Raw genomic sequence first — 26,174 nt, 5'->3', positions numbered from 1 at the left:
TGCTTTGCGTGGCAGAGCTGGACGTGGAAAAGATCGCTCATTGCTTGCATTAATAGCACGGCCTTTGTGTGCAGAAATGATCTTGACTGGGGAGAAGGGATTTGCTTTTCTTTTCCTCAAATCAATAATTTACGAGGGTGATAGCAGGCTTATTTGTCTTTTTTTTTTGTAGGATGCTAGTGAGAACAACTGTTGTCACTTAAATGACTGTTAGGAGGTGAGTGTGTGTTCATAGTGCACGGAGTTAAAATAGTTGTGTTTCTTTCTGTTGGTAGTTAGCTCGAAAGAAGAAGGAGATGTGGGCCTTCATTCTTGCTTGTAGCTCTGCAAGTACAAAGCTGCATGCCAGGCTTGGTGATGCTAGTAGGGGATCTAACAGCCCGAAACCTAGAGCTGAACTAGCTGGGGCCGGGATGTGGCTGGGTAGTTGGGAGAGGGGAAGGGGCTCAATAGCTGTGGTGTGAAGCAGGTGTTTTAGTGTTTAGTTACTGTGTTTTACAAGAAATGTAATTACAGGTCGGAATCTGGTCTTTTGTCTTACTAACGACTCATTTGCTTCCTCAAGCTTAGCTAGGTTTCATCCAAGTCACTTGGAATACAAAATCTCTGAGAAGCTTTTTTTCTAGTGAACATGAAAGTGTTGAAATGTTGCTGTATTTATTGATCTTTGTCTTAAAAAATAAAAAAGTTGCTCGTTGGAAGAATAGGATGCTGGCATAAAAAGCCTGTCTTGGAGTGCGTGCTTGGATTGCGGCCAAGTAATGAGCTTCCATAGGAGCTTGTTGGCAAGCTTAGGTTTTTGCTTGGGATCATCTTATGTAGGTAAGTAATCTGTAAGCCTGGTACGCTCGGACAAGTTTCAGACAAAATGTTAATGTTTTAAATTATAACTGAGCAGGTATTTCTATATAACAGCTTCTTGTACTTAAAACACTTTGAAAAATCCCTAGGAACGTGATTCTTTACTATTTCCTTTTTTAATGGTTAGCCTGATGAAAAATATTTTAGGAAATACTGACAGTGATGGACCAGGGAGTTGATCATCTCCCTGTGCTCAGCTCTGGTGAGGCCGCACCTCAAGCACTGTGTTCAGCTTTGGGCCCCTCAGCACCAGAAGGACATGGAGGCCCTGGAGTGTGTCCAGAGCAGGGCTACGAAGCTGGTGAAGGGCCTGGAGCACAAGTCCTGTGAGGAGCGGCTGAGGGCACTGGGGGTGTTTGGTCTGGAGCAGAGGAGGCTCAGGGCAGGCCTTATTGCTCTCTGCAGCTACCTGAAAGGAAGGTGTGGGGAGCTGGGGGTCGGCCTCTTCTCACAGGGAACTGGTGACAGGACCAGAGGGAATGGCCTCGAGTTGTGCCAGGGGAGGTTCAGGCTGGCAATGAGGAGCCATTTCTGCTCAGAAAGAGCAGTCAGGCACTGGGACGGGTTGCCCAGGGAGATGGTGGAGTCACCGTCCCTGGGGGTGTTCAAGGAGAGGTTGGACGTGGTGCTTGGGGACATGGGTTAGTGGTGGCATTGGTGGCAGGGGGTGGTTGGACCAGGTGATCTGGGAGGGCTGTCCAACCTTAATGACTCCATGGTCACTACCCAGTCCGTATTATTTCTGCCTGTAGCTGTGTTGTTTGAAAGTGCTGTTGTGTCTGGGCAGCAGAGGGGCTTGGTTTAGAACTGCCTTGGTGCGGGTCTGACCCGCGTCCTAGGTAACGCTGGCTGATTGCAGGTGGAGATCTCTGAGACGGGAAGGAGCGTGGCAGCCTGTGCCAGTGCTTATCAGAGGTTTAAACTGCCCTGATAGCATTTGTTCTCGAGTCGCTATTAATAGCAGGGCCTACAGATAGCTCTGGATGTGATAGCTGACAACTTTCCTCATCATATAGGCAATGAATGAGCAGAAGTGTTTCTATTTTAAACTCAGCTTTGACAAGTAATAGAACTTCAAAGAAAAGCAGTTCGTAGAAAATAACCTTGGGGAGAGTTACCACAAGAGGCTGAAGAGGAAGAATAAACACACGGCTACAACCTGAAGGATCTCCGATAAAGGACGAGGCTGTTTTTTCTGAGCCAGCTGTGCTCGGGGATTTGTATGAGTTTCAAACCTCTGTGTTTAAGCTAAGGGTGCTAATAAACCTTGGCAGAGTGCAAACTGAGGCAGGTCATGAAGGGAACGATCTGGTTTGAACTTGGTGCGAATAGTTGCTGCTGAAGTGTTGGAGGATCTGCAGGGAAAGAAGAGAAGCTCTGTTGAAATGAGGTTTGTGCTAGGAGGTGATGTGCAGTCATGTTTCTTCTAGTGATGAGGAGGGCAATCTGGACTATAGGGAAAGAGGATGGGAGGATGGTAATGGCAACAAGAGCATCAATGCAGATTTTTACCTAGCAGAAGTTCTTTGAGGAGAGTATTAGAGCATCCCCTGTGTGGAGGTTTCTGAGCTGAAGACCAGAATTTGCACACACACAAAAAAAAAAGTCTGTGGCTAGCTTGCAATAAACTGCCAGTGGTAGTTTTCTGAAGTGGCAGGATCAAAGAGCTAACTTTTTATTTTTTTATTTAAGTTGGAGCTTGTGACCTTTTGTACATGGTGTGATAGGTGTAGAGCATTGAATCGGGCTGCTTCAGGGGGTCCAGTTTAAATCATAAGTGATGCAGTGCAGTATTTTAGAAAGCTACGATTACAATAAGTTTACATACGTTAATTTAGATTTCTTATATAATCTTTTTTTTTAAAAAAAATAGTGGGGTTTCTGAATTATAATGTCAGTTTAAGTTAAAGTATTGCTTGTGTCCATGTGTGGTCCCCAGAAGTGAGATATTCTGGGCATTTGCTGTTTCCCCAGATGGGGTAGAAGCTGCATGATCTGCACAAACACTGGCTGAATAGATGCACTTAACGGTAAACTTTTGCTTACGCTAGCTTTAAACAATTGGGAAACATTACTAATAAAGCGATTCTCCTTTGTATGTCAAAGAGAGCAGTCGAAATCTAGAAAAGCTCCTTCTCTGGGTGTGCAAGATTGTCAGCAGTGCTAATTTAGAGGATTTTGGCTGTGCAGTTGATTATGGATTATGTCAATTTATCAATCTGTAATTCTTCATGGGAGCTCTTCAATAAATCATTGTTACCTTCTTTTTTTTAGTTTGAAGTAGGAGGGTGATATGGTAGCCTTGTCACTCTTTTTCTCCATATTTTTCAAGGAATTTAGGGATAAGTTGTGATGCTTAGTGGATTTTCATGCCTTTGATTAGAAATGTCAGCAAGCTGAAGAATGTGGACTTAACTAAAGGTTTTTTTTTTTTTTAAAGTAAGCTGTTAAGAACAGACTTCTTAATCTTTGTTTGGGGTGCCGGTTGTGAGCTTGCGTCCATCCTGTCTTTAAAAATAGCCCTGAAAAAGAGGCCATGATAGTGGAGGAAGGTGGTAAATTACCAACTAATGAAAACCAAACCACACGTCTGTTAAAAGTGTCTTGTAAAAAGATATGCTGCAAATTGTTTCTCCTCCAGGGGCAAGAAGACACTTGAAAAAACAGTTAGAGGTAGCTAGTGATCAGAATGTGTTTTTAGGCTTGTTGCAAGCTTTCTAAAGTACTTTTGATGTTTTGTTTCTTGCAGAGACTCCAACCGTCATGTTAAGGTAAAGCAGAAAAGTGCAGTGCTGAACATGCTAAAGAAGTTGGACAAAATAAGGTTCAGAGGTCACAAGAGAGATGAGTTCCTTGATTTAGCAGAGTCTCCAAATGCTTCTGACACTGAATGTGGAGATGAAATCCCGGTGAAAATACCTCGAACATCAACCCGAGACAATGAAGAGCTGAGAGACCCTGTAAGTATTTGGGTGTTTAAATATCATTTTATAATGTTATATTGTTACCATATAGAAAAAATAACAGAATTTTGTAATTCCTTGTCCCCATATTTTGGATTTAACAGTTGAAGATGTATGGATTAGGAAAAAAGCTATTTGAGTAGGCTTCTCTTTTATGGAAAGATCAAACTCATTTCTTAATATTAGGGTTCCCTCTTTCTGCTATTGCTTTTAGATGCAGGTTGAAGGGTTTGGTGTGCTTTTGGAGGGTTTGATAACCACAGAGGTGCTTCTGAATGGTGTCAAGTTTTATTCGTTGTGTTCAAACACTAACAAATAGATATGAAGGAAAGACTTCTGGATGCTTTTCAGCCTGAAAAACTCAGACCTGCTCAGATGCCACTGGCCAGAGCTGTAGGCGTACGGTTTCTGATGGCGTCACTTAGAGGGTTGTGCTGCCTTGCTCCGTGCTGTGATGTTGTGTCCAGAGACACTGCCCTGTCACAGTGCTGGCTGAACCCTCTGCAAGACTCCTCAGTTATGACAACTTTTTGGCATGTGGAAGCAGAAGCATCCCAGTAGAGCTGTCATTTTTAAACAGCGAATGCTTCAGGAGATGTTGAATATTAGTTTAAGAAAAAAAATAAATCCTCCTTTAACTTCTGAAATGGCTGTGGGTTCCTGAGCGTGGACTCGTGGGTACAATCTAAATTACAGCTTGGCAATTTAACTGTTGAAGCTGGAATTTGTAGCTCTCTGGGAGCTCACCACGCAGTTTTTGTCCCCACGTGTGCTCGGTCCAGCTGCTGGCTGAACTCTCACATTTCCAGCAGCACAGGGCACGCTCACTGCTTGGAGGAGTTAAACTGAAAGATTTCAAAGTGTGTAAGGTTGAGCGTTTCCTTTGGGGTTGGCAGCTTGTGTCCTTCTCAGTGGCTATGAGTTTTCTGCTGTTTGTTTTTAACTAAAATTTTCTTGTATAGCATCATGTACAAACGCTTATATGGAGCTGTTTTGCCAGATTTTTCCTACGATCACAGAACAAACAAGTGGATAATGACAGAGCGTTTTCTGCCACAAAAAGTCTATTGTATTCATATCCTCAAGCTCCTCACGCAAGGAAGGTCTTTTTGAATGCCTTTCCTTCGCTTTTATTGTGCTGAAGACATCTGTCACTTGTTAATATGTATGGATTGTATATGCTGAGTGTACTCTTTTTGCCCGTCCATTGTGGTATTTTCTGAGTTAGTTTTAGGTAAATACTGGCTTATTTTCATTAAATTTAGGCATTATATTAACGTGGGGAGAGCAGGGAATGTATCCAGTCAGGACAATGTGGATGGCAGCATTAGGAAAGACCTGAATTAAAGCCCAGGTAGTATTTTCTGCCTCTCTTTAGGAGGACAGTAGATGCAAGGTGGCATGGCCAAAGGAATCATGTACTAAACCTACATTTTTGGCTAGTGATAGAGCCTCACAGCTGTGGTCATGGTGGTCTCTAGTTTCTCAGCACACAGAGCTGAACAATTGGAGAAAACAATCTGAAGAGACCCGCGTTGCTCTCTGGCTGATTAAGCAGGCTGTCCTGATCTATCTCCGTGGGATACAGCTGAGCATAGTTATTTAAAAACAGAGGGAAAGGGGAGGGGAAAGCAGGAACAGTATCAAACTTGTTATTTTGCCCTGCTCATGGAGTTGGTGAGTTCCAAAGCCAGTGTGATGCTGGACCTGGGTAAGAGCAGCAGCTGTGCTACAAACACTGGCTAAACAAGCAAACGTGTATGAGGAAAGAGATCTGGAGTATAAGGGATAGGTTTCACATGGGAAGTTTGGGGGATTAGCACTTGGCTCTGGCAGGCATCTGTCCCCCAAGTGCTGCTGCCCATCCATAAAATGAAGGGTGAAGAAATAATCCTCTGTGCTGCAGAGGAGCAACAAAAGTAATTCTTGTATGTTTAAGTCAATATTAAGGCAGTGTCTGAGACTGGGTGTACAGAGGGATCCTTAATTATTTCTGTTTCCTACTGCCATCAGATTCTTGAGTTCTGCCTGAATTATTTTTAATTCAGCGACTAAAACGCAAACCTTAAATTGCTTATAGAGGGTTGTTGTCTTTCACAGGCTTTGAAAGCAGCACGGCATTATACTGTGATTATGCTGTCTGGGAGAGGGGCCATGAAAAGACCCAGTTGTGTTGATTTCTCCCTGCTGAATACTTCAGGGAGTTGTTCAAAGCATGCAGAAGTCAGTGCAAATCTCGTGCATAAATGGAAGCTAGGCCGTATGTCTTTTCATATACGTGTGAGCCAGTGCTGTACTTTCACTTCTCTTGCTTCACTGTTTCTCTGAAAATCTGCGTGCAGAACTGGTGGGGTTAGGAGAGCAAGATTAGTGGCTTAGAAAAGAGCACAGGCATGCACAATTTGAGTCCCAGTCCTCTTATCTGCATCTTCAGTACCCCGATGTCATTGACTCCTCTGTCAGCCATTCTCTTGTTAAAGGCTTCATCTCTGCCCCCTCTACTTTTTTTTTTTTTAATTTCCAGTCTGATGTATTAATCGTTACAGAGCCATTAAAGAAGATCTTGGTCTCTTAGAACAGTGCAGCACAGTCATACGAATGAAAGGCCCTTCTGTGCCGTGCCTCAGGGGTACAGAGTGCACGTTAGAAATGTGCAGATTAGCTGCCGCTTCTTTATGGATGTGTCTGAACTCGTCAAGCATATGCAAAAAGTTGCCACAAGTGGAGGTTTTAGAGGAAAATGCCTTGTCGATAAAGCTTGTAGCTGCGGAGCTCTGTCTGCAAAGAAAAGCATCCTCTGGGATATAGCTCCAGGAGCTTGGGTGAGTGTTCAGGCACAAGCCACAAACACAGCAGTGAGAGCTAGACCCAGCGCTTCACATCCTACAGAAGTAGCACATGCAGAATTTCCATCCTCTGAACAGACAGAAAGGATGCTCAGATAAGGGAATCTTACTCCCTGTCTTACAACTGTGAGCTTTACCTAGGTAGTTCTAGAATAAGCATCCAAATGGGTGTTTGGGTAAAGCAGCAGCTCCATAAGAACAGCTGGTTGCTGCTAGGAGAGCCCTGGAGTTTGAAGATTTGTTATTTCTCTTTGAATTCTGTTCTGAGGCTCTGTTCAAAATGTGTTTTGCCCTTAATTTGAGCTAGCTTGCTCTCAACTACAGGCTGTCCATTTCCTTGTGTGGGTACTTCTCCTGTCTCTTATTTAAGTGCCCTTACTACCTGCTATTTCTGGGATAACAGATAATTTCTAGGGTTTCAGTGGGTACCTGGCTGCTGTGATCAAATCATAGCCCAGACAGCTGTCTTGGTTAACAAGTTAACTCTTTCCTTAGCATCTTTCAGGTCATCAGCTTCCCAGATTCTTCATTCTTCCCACTTCAGCAGTAGATTTTTGTAGGTGTTGGACATTCAGTACCATATGCAGCTGTTATTTTGGCGTTGTTTTGTCAAAACACCACAATCAAAGGAATAAGTGGAGTGGGAAACCTGGTCCATTCCAGCTTCCTTGTAGTGAATGTATTAGCATTGGTCATGTTGTGATGTTGGAAGTTAACATAAGTTGTGAATTATGTGAATAATTCACATTGCTTGATTAATTAAAGTCCCATGAATTCAGTGCTGTCAGTTTTCTATTCTGTAGGTGTAACACAGGCTCCTTTCTGTTAATCCCAGTTCTTGGATTTGGCAGCACCTAAAAAAGCTTTAATACACTGCAAATGTTCAGGGAGTGGGGCTGTACCCTGAAAATCCCAGCCCTTCCTCCTATTTGCCAGCTCTGGCTTGCCTTGCCTCTTCTGAAGCTGTCTCATCATTTTGTGCTATAGATGAATTTCTGTCCTGTTAACATGAAAAGTGTTCCATTTTTATAAGAAGGAGAAAACACCCGGTACTGCGTGCAGCGAACTCGCTGCAGCGGAGGATCACGTCCCCCTGGGCAGAAGGGAGAAAGAACAAATTTGTGTTTCAGCCCAGGGAGGTTCTGCACCGAACTTGCAGCGAGAATTACAAATTGAAGCTCTCTTGTACCTGGCATATTGTGCTGAAAGCAGTCTAATCTACTTAGGCAAGTTCCCTGGCAGTGCACTAGGATTAAATGTGAATTATTATGGCACAGAAAACATTAATTTAATTGCTGTTCCAGTACAGATTGGCTTTTCCTGAAACATGACAATTGAAAACTCAAATATTTTTGTATCGGTTGCCTCAATTACAACGATATGAAAATACAGAGAATGATGCAAACATTACGGTTAGGATATTAAAAGTCTCTAAACCGGGCTAACACTAGATTTGTCTTTTTTTCTTTTAAAATTTATGCAAAATATGGCAGTGCTCTGGGAGCTTCCTGGTAGGGGTGTGCTTCCCAGGATAGCTATGAAGGAATAACAGTTCCCACAGATGCTTTCTTGTTCCTGAGCAGTCTGGCTGGGTGTCTCTCCTTTCCTTACACCAGGTACATGGTGAACCCCTCTTAATGAGAAGACTCCACGTGCAATGTCAGCTGAGAAACCCAGGGCATTGAGTTTCGTAGCATGTGGATATACAAGGAAAGTAATCCAGGAGTTGAACGCACCGTGGGCCCTCTTCATGTGATGTGAGGGTTTTCCTGGGAGAGAGGAGTCAAGGGGAGGTTGTTACAACTGAGCTGGAGCCTCCCTAGGTCCACCAACCATTGCCTTGGACAAATTGCATCTAAAATGCCCCTCCTGTGCTGCACCAGCCTTTGCTTCGTTTGGGAATTGCTCCTCTCTACCAGGTTAATTGCAAACCTGGAAATGAGACTGGCATCTTGTTAGGTAGTCCTAGAGAAAAATCATCTCTCTGAAAGAGTCGGACAGTTGCATTTCCACGTAATGCTGAAACGTACGGGCAGGCAGATCCGTATTTGCTCGGTGGAGAAGTTACTCAGAGCCTTGCTCCATGTGCGTGGTGAGGGTGCTCTCGGAGCTCAGTGCACAAAGCAAAACGCCAGGGCTGGCAGGATGGAGGGGGACGTGCGTGGGGAAGGCAAAGGTCCAGAGGTGCCGTCACAAAAAGCCCAGACTGGTGATGGCTGTGAAAACGCGTCTGTGGGTCGATGAGGTGCGGTTTTACAGATCTGAGCTGTGTGTGGCTTGGAGCAGGAACTCAGAGCTCTGACAGCGGGTTGCAGGCACGCTGTCGTCACTAGAAATCTGCCTTTGACCCCTCTGACTGCAGCTCTTCCTGCCCGACTCTGTGGCATTTTGCTGTCCTCCCAGGCGCTGTGAAGCCCTCCTCGCTAAATAATGGTGACTGCCAACATTTTGAGGGGGCTCTGGTGTCAGATACTGCCCAAGCTGGGAAGGCAGAAGGGGGTGGGAAAGCAGAAATCTGTGGAAGGCTTGAAGGCTTTTACTGAGTCATGCAGAAGCAAGAAAGGGCACCTGTACGGTGAAGTTTAGTTAACCCAAGTCCCTGAACTACCCTACAAAGGCAGCAGAAGAAAGCAACGTTATTACCCAGTTAACACTGGCATTACAGGAACATTTTTTGTTAACCTGTGAGTGGAGTCAATTATGCCTACCCCAGGCAGAGGTGGGGAGTTTTTTGCTGCAGGGGCAGGCGGCTGACCTCGGGTGAATGTGACAGCCTCGTTCCTTATCTTTCCAGCCCATTAACGCCTCTTGACAGAGCAAGGTGTGTTGGTGTGGAGAGAAATGTGTGACAGAGGAACCATCTGCTTAAATATCTCCCATATCCCTCCCCTGTAAATGCTCGGGTTTCTGAGCACTGCTAGGTTGTATTCGTTAGTACCCCGTGGTGTCACTAATTTTGGAAAGAGGGCTCTGTTTGCCACCAAACTTGTCTTGCTATAAATCCTCCTATTCTGGTCAAACCATTTCATTATTAGAAAGCAATTGTCTGATCTTGCTCCTAGCACTCTCCGCAAGCAGCCCTAGGTTTTAACTTGTCTTGTTGTTTTTTCCCTAACTTAGAAGGTCAGTGTGAACATTTTGGGTTAGTTTAATTACACATACCTGCTGATTTTTAACCCATTAACTAATGCCAGAGTTCTTGGGTCTAACGCTTTAGCAGATGTACACGTCTGTAGACTTTCCAAATGAACCCTTTTTACTCTTATCATCATGTTCCCAGTGTTTTGTGCACGTTTTGCCTTTTCCTGCTTCCTAAAAGGTTCAGCTGAGGAATCCGTGGCTTTAATTAGGTTTAGCATCATGGAAGAATCAGACAGGACGAGGGGGAATGGGCTAAAGTTGCACCAGGGGAGGTTTAGGTTGGATATTAGGAAGAAATTCTTTACGTAAAGGGTTGTGAGGCATTGGAATGGACTGCCCAGGGAAGTGGTGGAGTCACCATCCCTGGAGGTCTTTAAAAGATGTTTAGATGTTGAGCTCAGTGCCATGGCTTAGTGGAGGACTGGTTAGTGTCAGGTCAGAGGTTGGACTCAGTGATCTTGAAGGTCTCTTCCAACCTAGATGGTTCTGTGATTCTGTGATTCTCCTAGCTGGGTTTCTGAAATGCAGCCCATCTCAGAGTGAAATAACTCTGTGCATCTTCCCCAAAACCTAGAAAATGTATTTTAATTAACTTTCTTGTAAATTAGCTGAGTTTATGTAAGGATGTAATTAAACCGTCGTGGTTAAATGTATGTAACCGACTGCGGAGAGCAGTCCAGTCTCTGTATGTCTTCAGAAGTAAACAGGGGGTGGGGAAATGCTTAAGATAAATCCATTTTTGTCTTAAAATCCTTTTCAGGATGTGGGTTCCTGTAATCTAGTGCTTCAGCTTGGGGGGTAAGCTGTTGGAGAAGCTCCTGTAATCCTCACTGATGGATTTAGGGCCAGGGGGAACCGCACACGGGGCCTGAGCCTGCACTGGTGAGGAGGTGCCCTCACCCACCCCTTCCCCTGCCTTTTGAAAATGCTCACTTTAGGAGAAATGGGCAGCATCACCTGCCTTCTGCTGCGTGGGCTCATTTTTTTTTCCTCTCTGGCTTTGTGGAGGTGGCAGTTGTCACTGCTGTTCTTCTGAACTGATCACGTTGCTCTTTAATTCTTGTGCTGGGCACTATTTCCAGCGCTGGGGGGGCTCTTGGTGACAGCAGTAAAGCAGGCAGGTCACAGTTTCCTGACTTCCCCCTCTTGTGGTCCTCCTGGAAGGTCTTTTGGGCACCGACCACATCCCTCAGCAGTAAGCGGGCAGTGCTGGAGGAGGAGGACTGGGCCCCTGCTTGCAGAGAGGCTGCAGTCTGCACAGTTACACATTGCATAGATGTTATTGCAGAATACAACATGTGCTCCCTAATAACTCAGTGAGCATCTAGAAAACGATTTCTCCTGCTAGCTTCACCATATTACGTGTAAGGTGTGTTGCATTCACCCTTAACTGAATGGGAAGAGGAGAGGGATAGTATAAATACGCCTTTTTAAACCAGGTGAAGAAAAGATACATGATGATGCAGCAGAACTGGTAAGGGGGCCAAAAAATCTGTTTTCTGTAACTCCCTGTGGTTGCATAAGTGCCATCTGTAAATCTGCATGGGAGAGATGCTGTGCACTGCATTAGTTTCCACTCATTTTGGTAGTTTGATGCCGAATAAGAGGCATGCTGACTTGTTGATACTTGCATGTTTCTCCCATGGCCGTCTGTTTACTGCCCCAGAAGTAAGTTGATATATTTAAACGACCCAAAAATGTGCCTCTGAGCTGTCGGTGTGTTCTGTCTGTCTTACAGGCTGGTCCAGGGACCATCATCATGGCTTCAGGAGTCCAGGATTTTAACAGAACGGAGTCTGACAGACTGAATGAGATCAAAGGTCACCTGGAAATAGCCTTACTGGAAAAACACTTTTTGCGTAAGTATAAAATTAATGTTCCATGGAAATGAGTGGCTTAGGTCTGCTGGAAAACAACAAAAAAAAAAGCTTGGTGTATTGGTGTAGGTTCTCCAAAGCTGCAAAAGCAGGCATCGGAATTTCGTGGGGTGTTGATGCATGGATAATGCATGGGCAGACATTTCTGTAGGAAGAACTCAGCATTCCCAAGGTTACCAGGTCATTTAAATATTTTTTTCCTTATTGCATTCCTCTCAGCATACATCACGGCATGACAAAAGCTGCTTATGTGGAGTCTCACTGTTGGCAGCTTCAGGTTATCTTAGAATTAACTCAGCATTATTGGTGATTGCAGTAGGTGTGCTTTGTCTAGTCATAGCTGCAAGAAATAAGACTTCTGAAGGGACAACCAATGCATTCCCTTGTAAGCTGTTTCGACAATTAAAGTAGCATAAAACACTTTTCTTTAGTAATGTGTGGAATATTGGTAAGTATTTCTGGTATTAAAATAAATAAATAAAATGGAAGTATTTTTAGACTTTGTGTTACGTGTTTGGTTGTATACGTATGTGTATGAATGGCTGTGTGTATATTGGTGTATATATGATAAAGTTCTCGTGCACAGGTAGAGGCACCTCTTGGGATTTTGGGGACTTTTGGGATTATGTTTCAACAAATCCGACTTTGGTAGTTAAAACAACAACAACAAAAAAAGGAAGATGAGCATTCCTTTAAGCTGATGGAAGCAGAGATCTTGCTCAATTGCTTCCCCAGATGGTGACTTTAATGGATAATTTTTGAACTTCAGATTAGGAAGGCTGTTTCTGTGGGCTCAAGGCTTGTTAAATGTTTTCTGAAGGTAAAAATGACAAGGTTATAGATTCTATTCAATAACTAGATTATAATCTAACAATAAGTTAAGACTTGTAGTTTACCTTCAGCATGTTCTCAAGGACTTGGAATTAATTTTCTGTGACTTGTTTATCCTTTGACAATATTTCTTTGATGTTTTATTCCCCTGAGTGCAAGAGGGAGGTGTGATAAAGAAAGCTGGACAAGAATTTATAGTGAGCTGATACCAGTTTCCACTGATACCTGGAAGAGATATCATGATTGGTTGTATCAATCAAAAACTGAAAGCTCGGAATTGGCTTGTTGCTTTCATGATTTATTTCAATTCTCATTTGTCTGTGCAGTACAAAGTTACCTTGTACTTCCTACGTTCCTGAAGATGTATTGCTTAAGCTGCTGTTAACAAATTGTTCTTTAAACTATATGGGACCTGCCTGATTTCTTAATGTAATCTGGTGCAAGAGAAACGGTAGGACTGCCCAGGACTGATTTCTGGTTTGAAGTAGGATCTACATATTGCTACTAAACCATTGTACGGTCACCAAACACTTCCATAGCTGGCGAATCCATTTGCAATCTTTAGTTTGTGGTTACAGTGACTGTGTAGGGCACATGGTTTTGCGAATATTTTCACTCTTCAGGTTCATGCTGAAAACCTTCTGATCAACCACTTTAACATATCTAGCTGAATCCTTTCCTTTTGCAGAGATGTTTATAACAACCTCCAAGGTAATGAAGCTCACTGTTTCATGTGGACTTCCATCAGATGTTTGGAGGTTCAGGCCAACGGGGGTAGTTCTGGTGGCAGTCAGTCCCCCTCCAGCCCTTAGTGCTGGGTCAAGAGCTCTTCACTGAAGCCTTGAATTTGCTTTAGCTGCACTTAGTCTTGTCCTGGCACATTGGTTGCAGCTCTATACAGAAAAACAAGACAGAATGGTCAGCTGGTCGAGGAATAACCACAGTAAAGCTCATTTCTTACTCCTACCCCTTTCAAAATTTTGGGCTGAAATGCATAACTGGTGTTTGCCAGTTGGAATGAAGTAGGAGCCGACTTTTTGGGTATGGTTCCTGTATTCGTTAATCTCTTCTTTTCTACGAGGTTAGTGTGTTTTCTTTTTGGTACTAGAAATGCTTCATCATATTTTTTTTTCTTCCCCAAATTGAACTGACAGTGAGCAGAAAAACATTCTTGAAATGTGCAGTTTGTTTGCTTTAATTTGCCCTTGGAAGGAAGCCTGTTTCTTTTCTAATCATGCTGCTTCAATGGATGGATTTTTAGAAGGTGGTTAACTCAGCCATATTTGCATACTACTACTATATTTTTAATACGGAACACCTTGAGGACACTTTTCTAGAACTATATTTTTACCTAAACAGTTTGACATTTCCTCATATTCCACTTCCACCCGTTAGGTATATTCTTCACTGTGCAGGATGTGTATTGTGCATGGTACAGCTCCAGCTTGGTATTATGGCATGGTTGCAAGTGTCTGGCTCAGGGAGAAGCAAGCTGCTGGTCTTCTCTAAAATCCATTCACTCATAAAAAGGTACAAGTAAAAAGTGCAGGTTGGCTCAGAAATGTTTTCAGTGAAACACATCCAGTCCTAGCTGGAGCCTCTAAAAGCCAGAGAGGAAATCTAAAGAAAATACTCGGCACACACACGTACACTTGTCTAAATGGAGGATATCTTCATCTAGGATGCCAGATGAATCCCTTCCTTAATGGCAATATAAAAATCCAGGGAGGTGGAGCAGGAGAGGATTATTTATTAATTTATTAGCATGTTGCATTGCTGTAAATGCGAGTAAAATGTGGCTGGAAACGTGAGGATTTTAATCTCCAGGCTGACAAGAGGATGAGGCACGAGGAGGAAGGGATCTTAGATAATGACATCTTAAACAAGGGAAGGATCATCTTGACGCTTGCAGGCAAAAGGGCTGAAGTTGCTTTTCCTGTCTGTGCAGGAATGTTCTCAGTCTGTCTGTTAATCCAGCGGGGCCTTCTGAGCCTTGTTCCAGGAATGATGACAGCAGGCGTTTTGGGGCGAGCGAGGCTGCACCGTGGAGCGGATGACTCAGTGATTCATTCCTGCAGAACAATGCCGAAATGCCTGCTGAATGAAAAGAGCAAAAAGCTTCGTCTGCTGGAAACGCCAATGGAAGTGGAAGAAAAAAAACTGGTTTGGGGCTGCCACCGTCATAATTATACATTTGTAAAGGGCTGTGTTACTAAAGCCGTGTTTTGGTGCCTACCAACGCTACCTGGGTGCTTGCTGAGGGTCAGATTTGGTCTATAGTATACATGGATATGTATATACAGTAAATATATATAATATATACATAATAATATGGTTTATATTTATTCTCTTGAGCCATACATCACTTAATGTAGACGAACAAATGGTTGAACACCTCTTATGATGTACAGCACGCTATGACAGATAACTTGTAGTGCTTCCATTTCAAAACCTGGTTGTATCTCAACAAGAAAAAACAGCTCACTTGCTGCTCTTGCATTTGGAAGACAAAACGATGGGCGGTATCTTTGTGTTTGCACCTCACTGAGGGAAATGCTTTGCTTTTCTTCTGCTGCTGTCTGTGCCTGGTTACGGAGGGCAGTTCTGCAGCTGGTACCAGCACTGTGGTCCCTGTGCTGGAGGCATGTTTTGTGGGCCTGCATGCATCCTATGGCTCCTACGTGTTACCTAATTCTCACTCAGGGATGCTCAAACCTTTTGCAATGCTAATCTTAGCAGCTCAGGGAAGAGGAGGTGGCAGCAAGCAAGCGTAAACAACCCAGGTGGCTTAGGGAAGAGGGTGAGTCAGGAACTGATGAACTGCAGAAACCCTGCATGAGGATGAAAGGCTTGGGGAGGAAATAAAATCCTCTCCCACGAGGGTTTTGCATTCCTCTCTGTTCCACAGGCCGGGGCAGGAGTCCCTCGGGACATAAAACAAACAAACAAACGAATCCTACTGGGTTTGGTTATGATTTTCATAACAGTGTTAAAAAACTGCATTAAAAATGCTTCTTTCCTATTACAATTCCTGCTGAACTTCCCTCCCTTCCCTTCACTCTTGATTCTCACGTGCCTTTTTAAACCATGTATATTTAGTATTAGTTACTGCTAACGCTTCTTTTCTCTGACTTCTGCTGTTTTGGTGTAAGTGACCCAGGGATGGTTTTTAAGAAGAACAAATTAGCAGAATGGAAGGAGAGCTCCAGAAACCCGCGTGTGGTCTTCAGGCAGATTTGGGATGTTAGAAAGTGGCCAGCTCAGGGGTAGTGTGTGTGGTACTGGTGTGTGACCAGCAAATAAACTACACTAAGAAGTCCTGCTCTGCACAGAAATGCTGATGGCTCCTGGAACAGCCATAATAATTGTATGCAACAAACACATTTGACTGTAAAATGAAGGCAGAGTCCCGTTACAGACTGTATCAGTGTGCCCTTGGTGTGACTGCTCCTGATGTGAGAGTCAAATACCTGCTGCAGCAGCAGAGCTGGATAAGGGCAGAGGAGCAGTTTCAGTGCATCGTTTCTGCTGTCCTCTTACTGACTCAGCAGCCTACAGTCACCTTTGGTTCACAAATCTAGGAGTAGACTGAAAGCTGATAATGCAGCATGGGCTTCTGAAGCTGGTGCTAGTGAACACCGAGGGTGTATCGCATGCTCTGCACCTTCCCCTAAGCCTTGTCTCTTTCAGCTTCACACCCTGGGCTCCCAGGTGCTGATAGGGGTGTTCCTGGAAGATCTGCACATGTCCCTCGAGCCTGTGAAGTTTCTCTGGTGAGATCTGTAGTTTGAATACGAGGACTTGTGGGGAATCTTCCTGAACTTTTTCCCTGGGCACCCAGAGAAGCAACAAGGAAAAAGAAATGAGTCCGGGCTCTGCAGCAGAGCTGCCTGCTCACCAGAGCTGCTCTCACTTTCTTCTGTATTAAAAAAAAAAAAAAAAAAAAAAAAAGCAATGTTCAGATGATTTTCTAGGACTGGCTTCTCGTAAATCTGTGGAAGGTTTCTTAAGAGGTGTCAGAAAGCTTTTGCTTATACCCAGAGATGCTTGCATAACTCACCATGTGTGTTGAGTTCACGTCTAACATTTCCTGGAGAAAAAAAGCCCTCCAAAACTCTGGCTTCTTTTTCCTACAAATGTTGTCGGAAGAAGAAATTGTGAGCAGGCTGGGCCACATGTCTGGGGCTTAAGAGACTTCAGTGCAGCCCCAGGAGGATTCAGGCCTCCATTTCTTGTCTGCAAGGACTGTGTCTAGCAGGTAGAGGATCTTGCTTGCTCTCAGCTTGGCTTCAAAAGCCCAGGCTTGCTAAGCTCAGGGGAAGGAAGGAAAGGGAGTCCAGCCCAGCGCCGGCAGCAGGATGGAGTCCTGGGCTAGTCCTGTTCCAGGGCCACCTTGTGCAACCTCCCCGCGTCACTGCCCCACACGTGCCTATAGAAGGTGACAGAGCCTGGAGGGCCCAACCCAGGAGGATCACACGCTGCCTTTGTGGGGCCCATTAATCACCGTGCTGACACAGGTGGGTTGTTTCTGCTTCCGAAACTTGCTCCTGCACTGGCTCTTACAGGTGCCACCTACACATTGTGTCACGTAGATGCAGTGTGCTCCTTCCTCCTGCTGTTTTTGGGTTCCTGGCTTGGCTTCGTTGAATTGCAGCGCTGGAGTTGGTTGAAAGCTCAGACAGGGCAGCACTGCTGTGCCTGCCCCTTTTGTATAACCAGGCCAAAGATTTTGGGAGCTCCATGCAGAACCTGCCCTTCCCTGCTTGGCTTAGTAACACAAAAGTCTTGGAAGAGTCTGCTGCTATTTCTGAGCCAGGCGTTGAAATGTTTATAGCCTGTTTCGCTGCTTCTGCCAAAAACAAGGAGTGAAAACAGTTCCTGCACCAGCGACAGCAGTTTTCACAGCTCCCTTCATTTTAGATGGATCCGCAACTCTGGTGACATTTTTATTTTCTGAAATTTCTGAAAATCCGGAGAGCAGCAGTAGTTCTCATGACTTTTCAGCTGACAAAAGTGTATCTAGCAATAGAGAGCTTCACACTTCGTGTTTTGAGAGGGGAGTCTGTCTCAGTAAGCTGTTGATTTTTAAGGTAGCTGGCATATTTTCAGGAAACTTTTAAAAGTTGAAATCCGTAATAAAGGTGAAATGATCCTGTCTCTTGTGTCTATAATAACATAATGATGCTCTATTGAAAACACTGCATGTAAATGTAAAGTAACTAATCACTTGTTAGCATAATTACTCTGTGCATGCCGTAGTAATGACAACCGAGTTCTTTTTAACCTCACCCACTCGAAGTGGGATGCAAGAGGAATGGTGAGGGAGTAGGCTGGACCGGTTTGCACTGGGGAAGATCTTGTCAGATAAGAAGCCCTTTTAGAATTAGGCTTCCTGATCACGTGAAACAGGGATGCTTTACATAAAACTCTGCTGTCGAGGTGAGGAATGTCGTATAGTTGAGCAGCAGGCTGATAGTTCAGGCTCTGCCCCCCTGCTGCTGCTTCTGGATCAGCGTTGGCTTATTTCCTACCAGCACAGAGGGAGGCTGTGCTGCTCCCTATGAGCTCCTGGAGGCTAAGAGACTCCAAAACTGGTCCCCAAAAGCTATGCTCATTGCAAGTACTGGAGCAGGAACTCTGCCTTTGGAAAAGCAGAGGCACAACAGAATGACAGGAAAACAAACACAAAAAATAGAAAAAAAGAAGAAAGGAGGATTGCTTATCTGCCAAACTTGCGTTAGGTTTTCTTAAAGAGAATTAGCAGCACTGTTTCTGAAAGTGACGGGTCACTTCAGTTTGATGTGTGCAGGTACACCAGACTGAGCTGGAGAAAGGTTATGGTGAAAATGTCTGTCTGTGCTTCTTTTTTCTTAATCTGTGACTATTTCATTTCTCCACGCTACCAAAATGCCTGTATAAAATGCAGTAGGAAGGAGAAGAGGATATGCACTAGATAGATAGTTCATCTTTAATGCATCCTGTCTGCTTTTCTGGCTTGGCGTAGCAGCTGTATTCCCATTAGAAAATCTTTTCCCCTGTCTTTCTGTGTGAAGGAATCTTGCAAGTAAACGAGATCTGACCACAAAGGAAAAGCATTGAGTTGACAAAGCAAGATATTTTCAAAAGGAATAAAATGAAGCTATGCCTTTAGTCTTCCAGCTTTGCTGACTCTTTTTTTCCCTTTATCTTATTAGCATTTGAATATCCTACTTTTTGTCCCCATGCATTGGTTGGTTGGATTAAAAATATATATATATTCAATTCTCTGTATCATTATTTTCTTCTATGCTTCACAGATAATGTAGTTGAGCAAAGATCAGCTGCAGATAAAATACTTCAGGGTAAGTCTTTTAGAACAACATGAAAAGAAGTTTCTGAGGCAGGAGGAATGAGAGATCTTGAAAAGTGGTTGAATGTGTGGTGAAAGCGTTTTGATCCTCGTACAGTAGTAGATCGTGCAAGGTGAGGATTTTTGGTTGGTTGGTTTTTGCATTTACTGGTGATTTGACTTTATACATACGAGGGCTTCTTTGCTCACCTACAACTCCTCAGTGCTGAATAAGTAAGACAAAACAAAATGAAACTTCACTTTTGCTGTGGAGGTTTTCATTGTAACACCAACTGCTGAAGGTTGCATAGGTGAATCTGAGCCCTGAAATGGCTTTTCTTGGCCTAAATAATTCTTCCACTGATACCTTAAACTGTGCTTTTAGAGGAAACTGTAGTTGCAACTTACTGGGAGTAGTTTTTGTATAGTGCTCTTTCTGATGCTGTAATGTTGGCTGCACTTCCCCTCCTCCTCAGAAGAGCGGTGGCACCCATGGCAGAGGGATTCCCTGAACTTGCAGGTAGGTGAAGCTGGGAAGAGACTGCTGCAAATCTCTCTTCTCGTGCCTGTGGAAGAGCACCTCTTCCTCACCATCGTCAAACCAGGGTGCTGGGCTAAGTAGCTCTTCAATTTCACTCGATGCAGCTGTTTAAATATGTTTGTATGACAGGATCTACTTAATGTTGCTTCACAAAGTATTTGTGGCAAGATAAATAGGGAAAAAATAGCCATCATCTCTGTGCCTGAGTTGCCATAAAGAAGGCTCTGAGTTAGCCAAAGTCTGAGAGTTTCTCCTTCAGTTTAACAGAACATAAACCCCCTTCCTTCTACTTATCTAAAATTAAATGGCATTATATGGTATTAGTCCTCATTCATTATAGTTACCAAAACAGATTCGGAGGAAGCACTTGGCAAAAGAGGGATCAGTGATGCTGAAACTCATCATTATGTCTTACTAAGTTCAGTTGTGTCTTTTTCTGAATTAAAGGGAATAGGAAAATAAAGAAAAGTCTAAAGGAAAAGATAGGTTGGCTTTAGTCTGTTGGTGTGCAGAGATAACAGTGAAAATAGTAATAATAATAATAATAAAGAAAAAAGATTGTGGGACTTAAAAGTCAGAATAATTTGGATTTCCACCTTTACCAGATACTATTCTTAGCTGCAGAAAATGTCATGAAGAACTCTTCTTGTGCTTTAAATGCAGTCAGCTTACAGTATTGTACTGAACCATCATGCTTATAGTACCTGACATTTTTATAGTAGGAAGGAATTTGTAAACCTGTGATAACACCACATGCTGCATCTTCCACCCTATTCCCACCGTTGCTGCTCTGTCTGCTGAGGTGACTTTCCAGACCACTCCTTGTCCGTCTTCTTGGAGAAGATCCATGAAGAACAAGAAGGCTGGTATCTGTTTTGCAAGTGACCACCTAAGCCCACAAGACAAAGGAAAGATTAGATGGTAATCCTGGCCTCTTGGGCTTGAGAGGAGGAGTGTTTTGGTTCTTCCTTCTTGGAATGCTAAGGGTAGTCCCAAAGCAGGTGAGCTTCATGCTTCCTGTGTAGAAGTCTAAGCTTGAAAGGGTGTGAACTTAATTAAGAGGTGGCTTAAAGAAGAAGAAACTGCTGATAAATTGGAGCTGCTGGAACAGAGGTCTAGGTAAGCCCTTTTCAAGCATCTCTCATGCAAAGCAGAAGAATGTCTTGTGAAGTCTGGTATCAAAGGCTAATGTGTTATCTGGAGTCTCTGTGGGTCTCAAGTCACTAGTGGAAAGTACTTAATGTCCTTATGGGGGAGGAGAGGCAAAAATTCAAAGAAGAGGTCATAAATAGTACGCAATTAAGCTATACCCAGTTATAGCTGTGAATTGTGGGCTTGCCTGCAGAAATGAATTACAAAATAACTATAAACAGAAAAAAGAGGTTATTGAATTATTACTTTTTGGTGGGTCCTTCCTCCATCACCACTGCTGGGCAGACAGCAGACGGTGTTCTTTGGATATGTCTTTGCTTTATGACACATGGTGAAACATTTCCTTGTGTGTCACAGCACTGTTCATTACTGCTGCAGTTTAGGATAAAGAATAAAAGCTTTTCAATATCTATGGAGATAAAAAATATATCTATTTTCAGACTTCTAACATTTTGTCTGTAATGTTGTACAGTTGGCTTACTTGGGACAAACTTAATAGTGGCTTTGCATAAGAGTAGGGAGTCTGGCAAGGGGAGAAACTTCATGTGTTGGAGGTAACTCTGGCTCTATCAGCACTGCTGATAAGATCCACTTTGATGGTGTGGTTGGGATTTGGTGTGTTTGGTACCAATCAGACAACATCCTTGAACTCTAGCAATGTGCAGAGGGTTACAGGAAGATTTGCCATAATTAACATACAAGTAAAAGAGTTATTTCTTTCTTACTAAGTACTGGTGTTTCCCTATGTAAATATGACAGGATGTATGTATGATTTTTGGCATTTGTAGTTTTTAACTTGGTCTCCTTTGGTTTAACAGTGAACTGATTTGGTAGCTGTACACAGCAGTTTACAGCCTGATCTCTAGGCTCTGCTCCGGAAGAAGTTTTTCATCACTCTGTCCTACGGGAGGATTTTGCACCATACCTGTAGGCCTACAAAGGAATGCTATTATCTAAAGTAGCTACTAGGAGACTCCCTAATCCCCTTCCAATCCCCGTATTAAGGGAGACATCCGCTTTACTGCACATGCGGTATTGAATTAGGAACCTACTGCATCATGCCTTCCAAGGCTATTGTAGCATCTTTCTTTTCTGTATACCACTCAGATTTTGTTTGGTCTCTCTGAACTAAATATTTTAGTATTTGAGCTTTTCAGCAAAACATTTCTTACAATAAGTTTGTGTATTCTGAGGAGCAAAATGAAATTTTTCAGTTGTTGTAGGAGCTGATGGCAAAGAATTCAACGATTACTATGTAGCAATGAAACACCAGGTAGCTTGTCCTTGAACAGCTAGGTGATAGCAACTAAACTTTTTGAGTTGTTAAATCTGTAAATGTAGATGACCAAATCCTTAGAATGCAGGTGTGACAGTGGTGTGGTAACTAACAGAGGATAAAATGCTGTAGAAAAACTGAAAAAAAAAAATATATATATATATATACAGGTAACTTGTGAGATACATTGCTGATGCTGGTCTTTCCCACAAGGTCAACTTTACTAGGGTTTGCGCTACAATAAGATATAGGTTAATGTAGCTTAAACACTGTTGTTGCCTAGTCTTACAGACTTCTAAATCTCATTTTTGCAAGTGCTGTAGCATCCAGATATTTTCCTGCTTTTTCTACACAAGTTGACTTTGTTTAGAGAGGATTTACAGCGTTTTTGCAGGATCACACCTGCATGTCTAGTTAAGCCATGCACTAAGCCTCTTGTAATGTTTCTTGTCCAGCATGAGATAGGGAGCTGTGACTGACGGGCCTGAGAGGGAAATTATGGAAGCTGATTACTCTTGGACCTGAAGCTTGACCTTTTATGTTTACCCTGCCTGTCTGAAGATGAAATGCAAGGAGCACATTTTTCTCATAGTCAAGGAGAATACACACCTGTAAAGCTCAATAGATAAGGCATTGTCTTAAGACTTCCATGGTTGTTGTGGGTTTTCCTAGAGAAGTGTCTTTTTTTTTGTTGTTTTGTAAATTTAGTTCAGTTTAGCCAGACTGTAGATTATTTTAGGGGAGTGAGAAAGGAAGGACAGTAGTGGGTTTTTGTTTTGTTTTGTTTCCCTCTCCTTTGTGGTTTCTGTTGCTTAGGAAACTTAAAGTATTTAACTAACCAGGCACGGAGGCTTTATGATGCCAGACCCACACTGCTGCCAAAGTAGCAACAATGCTGCCTTAAAGAGTGGGAAAGGCCAAAACTGGGATGGGTTTAAATTGCAAAGTCTTGTACTTCGGTGTTAGAGAATGCCATGCAAAGCGAAGCTCTTGATGAGTCCCAGTGATCGGGTGCTGTATTTTTTGTTTTCTTTTATAGGAGTTCAACCTTGTTTGTTGTGCACCCTTTATCTCTTCCTCTTTGCGTAAAGCAATTCTGTATCTCTTGCTCTTCTTGTCCTAGTGTTTGAGTCTCTGGATTTTGTTTTTAATAGAACGAGATGTAGTGTAATCAGAACAACCGGTATTAAGGAAGCTGGAAGATCTGTGCAGACTTCCAAGGGCACTGAGGTTAATTTACACTACTTGTGGCTTTCTTATGTACATATAACGCATATTCATTTCCTCTTTTTTACTTTTTTAAAAGTGCTTAACAAAGAGGTTTTTCTTTCCTTTAATGGTCCGAGAAGATAACATCCCTTTTGGAACTTTGTGATACCATCGTGATAGATTTCAATTGCAACAGATGTTTCCCCTCAGCTGCTGCGTGCTCTGTTATGCAACAAGGCAAGCTCTTGAAAGTGCAGGGTAGGCTAATCATAAACACAGTTTTCTTGCTGGAATTCAAATTGCTTGTAGACACATAATTAGGAACAGCTCAGTGTGTAGGTGTGCCCTTGTGTCCGCATCTGTCTGTTTATTTACAGGAGATGATGATACCTGCTGCAACAGTCCAAGTTCCCTTCTGTACCATGCCGTAACATACTATAGTCTTGGAAATAAATTTCAGTTTTAGTTGTGTGGTAAAATAAAACTAAACACAAAAATAAATAAAGTTGTGTGGTAAAATACAACTGCCTTGCTGGGCAGCTGAACTCCCCTGCAACTGCTCTCTTACTCCTCTTCCTCAAAGGAAAAGGGGGAGAAAATACAATGAAAAGGGCTCAAGGGCTGAGATCAGGACAGGGAGATCACTCAACAAATTATCTTTTCCCTCCTCCCGCTGAGTGTTGAAGGGGAATGAGGAATGGGGGCTGTGGTCAGTCCCTAACACTTTGTCTCCGCTGCTCCTTTGCGGTTCCTCTCTGCCCCTGCTCCCCATGGGGTCCCTCCCATGGATGCCGTCCTTCCCGAACTGAGCCTGTGGGGGCTGCCCACAGGCAGCAGCTCTTCAGGAACTGCTCCCACATGGCTCTGTACCACAGGGTCCATCCAACCCCCAGGAGCAAACTGCTCCAGCACGGGTCCCCCACGGGTGGGCAGCAGCTCCCCCCAGACTCCCTGCTCCTGAGTGGGCACCTCTCCACAGGCTGCAGCTCCGGCCCGGGGCCTGCTCCTGCGGGGGCTCTCCAAGGGCCGCAGCCTCCTCCAGGCCACATCCACCTGCTCCACCGGGGGCCCCTCCACCCATGGGGGGGCTGCAGCGTGGAGATCTGCTCCATGTGGGACCCATGGGCTGCAGGGGGACAGCCTGCTCCACCAGGGGCCTCTCCACAGGCCGCAGGGGAACTGCTGCTGCCTGCCTGGAGCACCTCCTGCCCTCCCCCTGCACTTGCCTTGGGGGCTGCAGGGCTGCTTCTCACTCCTCGCTCTACCAGCTGGTGTTGTTCAGTGTTTATTATTTTTTCTTTCTTAAATCTGCGCTCCCAGAGGCCCAACCAGCATTGGTCACTGTCTCAGCTCTGGCCATCAGCAGGTCCCTTTTGGAGCCACCTGGAGCTGGCTCTGATTTACATGGGGCAGCTGCTGGGCTCTGCTCACAGAGACCACCCCAGCAAGCCCCTGCTACCAAGCCCTTTCCATGTAAACCCAAAACAAATTGCTAGAGGATAAGGTGGCTTCTGTGTTCCAACTCTCCTTTCTGGGGTCATTAGTGATGAGATGATAGCAAACTCTTTTCAGTTTAATGGCATTCAACCTGTAGCCTCACAGTGTAACACATCACATCATGTTGTCCTCTCAATTCATCTATCTTCTTCCCTCTCTTCTAATTCTGTGCTCTAAAGCCCTTAGTGCTGCAGGAATACAGATAATCTACCGCTGCCTAGCTTGCACAGCAGATAAAACAGTCTGAGATACTGCACTAGGGCCTCCTGCAGGGAGGGGAGAGAGAGTTTATCACATCTTCTGAATATTTGCAGTAAGATTTCTGACCTACTCAAGACACGTAGTGATTGAAGAGAGAGATTCAAACATCAAAATTATCAGATTAAGATTTATGAGACAATCTATAAAAAGAAACAGAAGAGGTTGCTGTAGGGTAGAACATAATATATGAATCATGTAAAACAATGTAAAGCTTGAACTACTGTCTGTGGTGACAGTAGAATTAGCAAGTATTTTCTGTTTTTCTACTGTTTACTGTCAAAATTGAGCTAAAAAAAGAGCCCAGAGAACACAAAATAGAGTAATTTTGTCATTAAAAAAAAAAAAAGAAGTAAAAAACAAAAGAGATTCCCAATCTTCTTTTTGTCATCTCTTGAATGCTTATCTGGGTAAAATGATCACCAATAGCAAGCCCGTTGTGTGGCTCTGGGCTAAAGTAAGGTCACAAACAAGAATACTGCCAATGACAAAAAACAAAGCTAATTAGCTACAAGAAGCCTTATGCATAGTTGATAATGTGCTCATGAAAGGAAACATCTGTGTGTATATATGTATACATGTATATACATATATATGTTTATATATACATGCATATATAAGTTACTCCTTGGAAGTTAGTAGGACAGACTAACTTCGTAAAAAGATAGAAATCTGAACTTAGCTCTCCATCTCATAACCCATTCTTAAAACTATGTTGTACTCAGGTTCTTAACAGGCCCATCTGACATGTATAAAAATATAAGAGTGCCAGGAGTTGATGGACAGAGGGTTGCATAGCATTGTATGACTGTGTGAGTGTATGTATATTTTTTTTTCCTGCCCAAACATATTGGGAGTGTGGAGGAGAGGCACAACATGCTTAGCAATAAGCAACCTTTCCTGATAATTATTTCTTTGGGGAATTAAGGGTATGTGAAGTTGTATTTAAATAAAGGTAGCTTACAGGAACTTATTTTTGTTTCATCTATAAAAGAAAACTTCGAAGTTGTTTTTCTTCTTGTTTTACCAATTCAAATTTAACAGTTTGTACGTGATACAACTGTGTGCTTTTTGTGAAGTTTTTCTAACTCTTGGTTACCTTTTTTTTTTTTTTATGGTGAACATATTCACTGTAACACAAATGGAAAAAAAAAACAACAAACAAAAGAAATACCTAATTTGTCATAATTAGGCTTTAATTTTCTTCGATATAACTCAATCTTCTCTTTTTCCCCTAATTAATAGAGGAGGAACTCAGGAAGCTGAGAGAAGAAACTAACGCTGAAACGTTAAGGCAAGAGCTGGAAAAGGAACGACAGAGGAGACTAGAACTAGAACAAAAAGTCAATGAAGTACTTAAAGCAAGGTAAGAGAAATGTCTTCACTCTATAGCT

The 26,174-nt window shown here is 43.3% G+C and overlaps 1 protein-coding gene across 5 annotated transcripts in view; it reads left to right on the top strand.

Moving 5' to 3' along the window:
- The window catches only part of GRAMD4 (GRAM domain containing 4), a 78,744-nt gene that overhangs the window by 20,697 nt on the left and 31,873 nt on the right, over window positions 1-26,174 (top strand). For all 5 annotated transcript variants that reach the window (XM_068669704.1, XM_068669706.1, XM_068669707.1 and 2 more), the window contains exons 2-4: window positions 3,611-3,821; window positions 11,550-11,670; window positions 26,026-26,146. In XM_068669704.1, coding sequence (XP_068525805.1) covers window positions 3,611-3,821; window positions 11,550-11,670; window positions 26,026-26,146 — 453 coding nt within the window. The remainder of the gene's footprint in view (window positions 1-3,610; window positions 3,822-11,549; window positions 11,671-26,025; window positions 26,147-26,174) is intronic.

This window comes from Anas acuta, chromosome 1, assembly GCF_963932015.1.
Source record: "Anas acuta chromosome 1, bAnaAcu1.1, whole genome shotgun sequence".
NCBI lineage: Eukaryota > Metazoa > Chordata > Aves > Anseriformes > Anatidae > Anas > Anas acuta.
The sequence above is the reverse complement of the archived record's forward strand: the minus strand, read 5'-3'. Positions and strand labels throughout refer to the sequence as shown.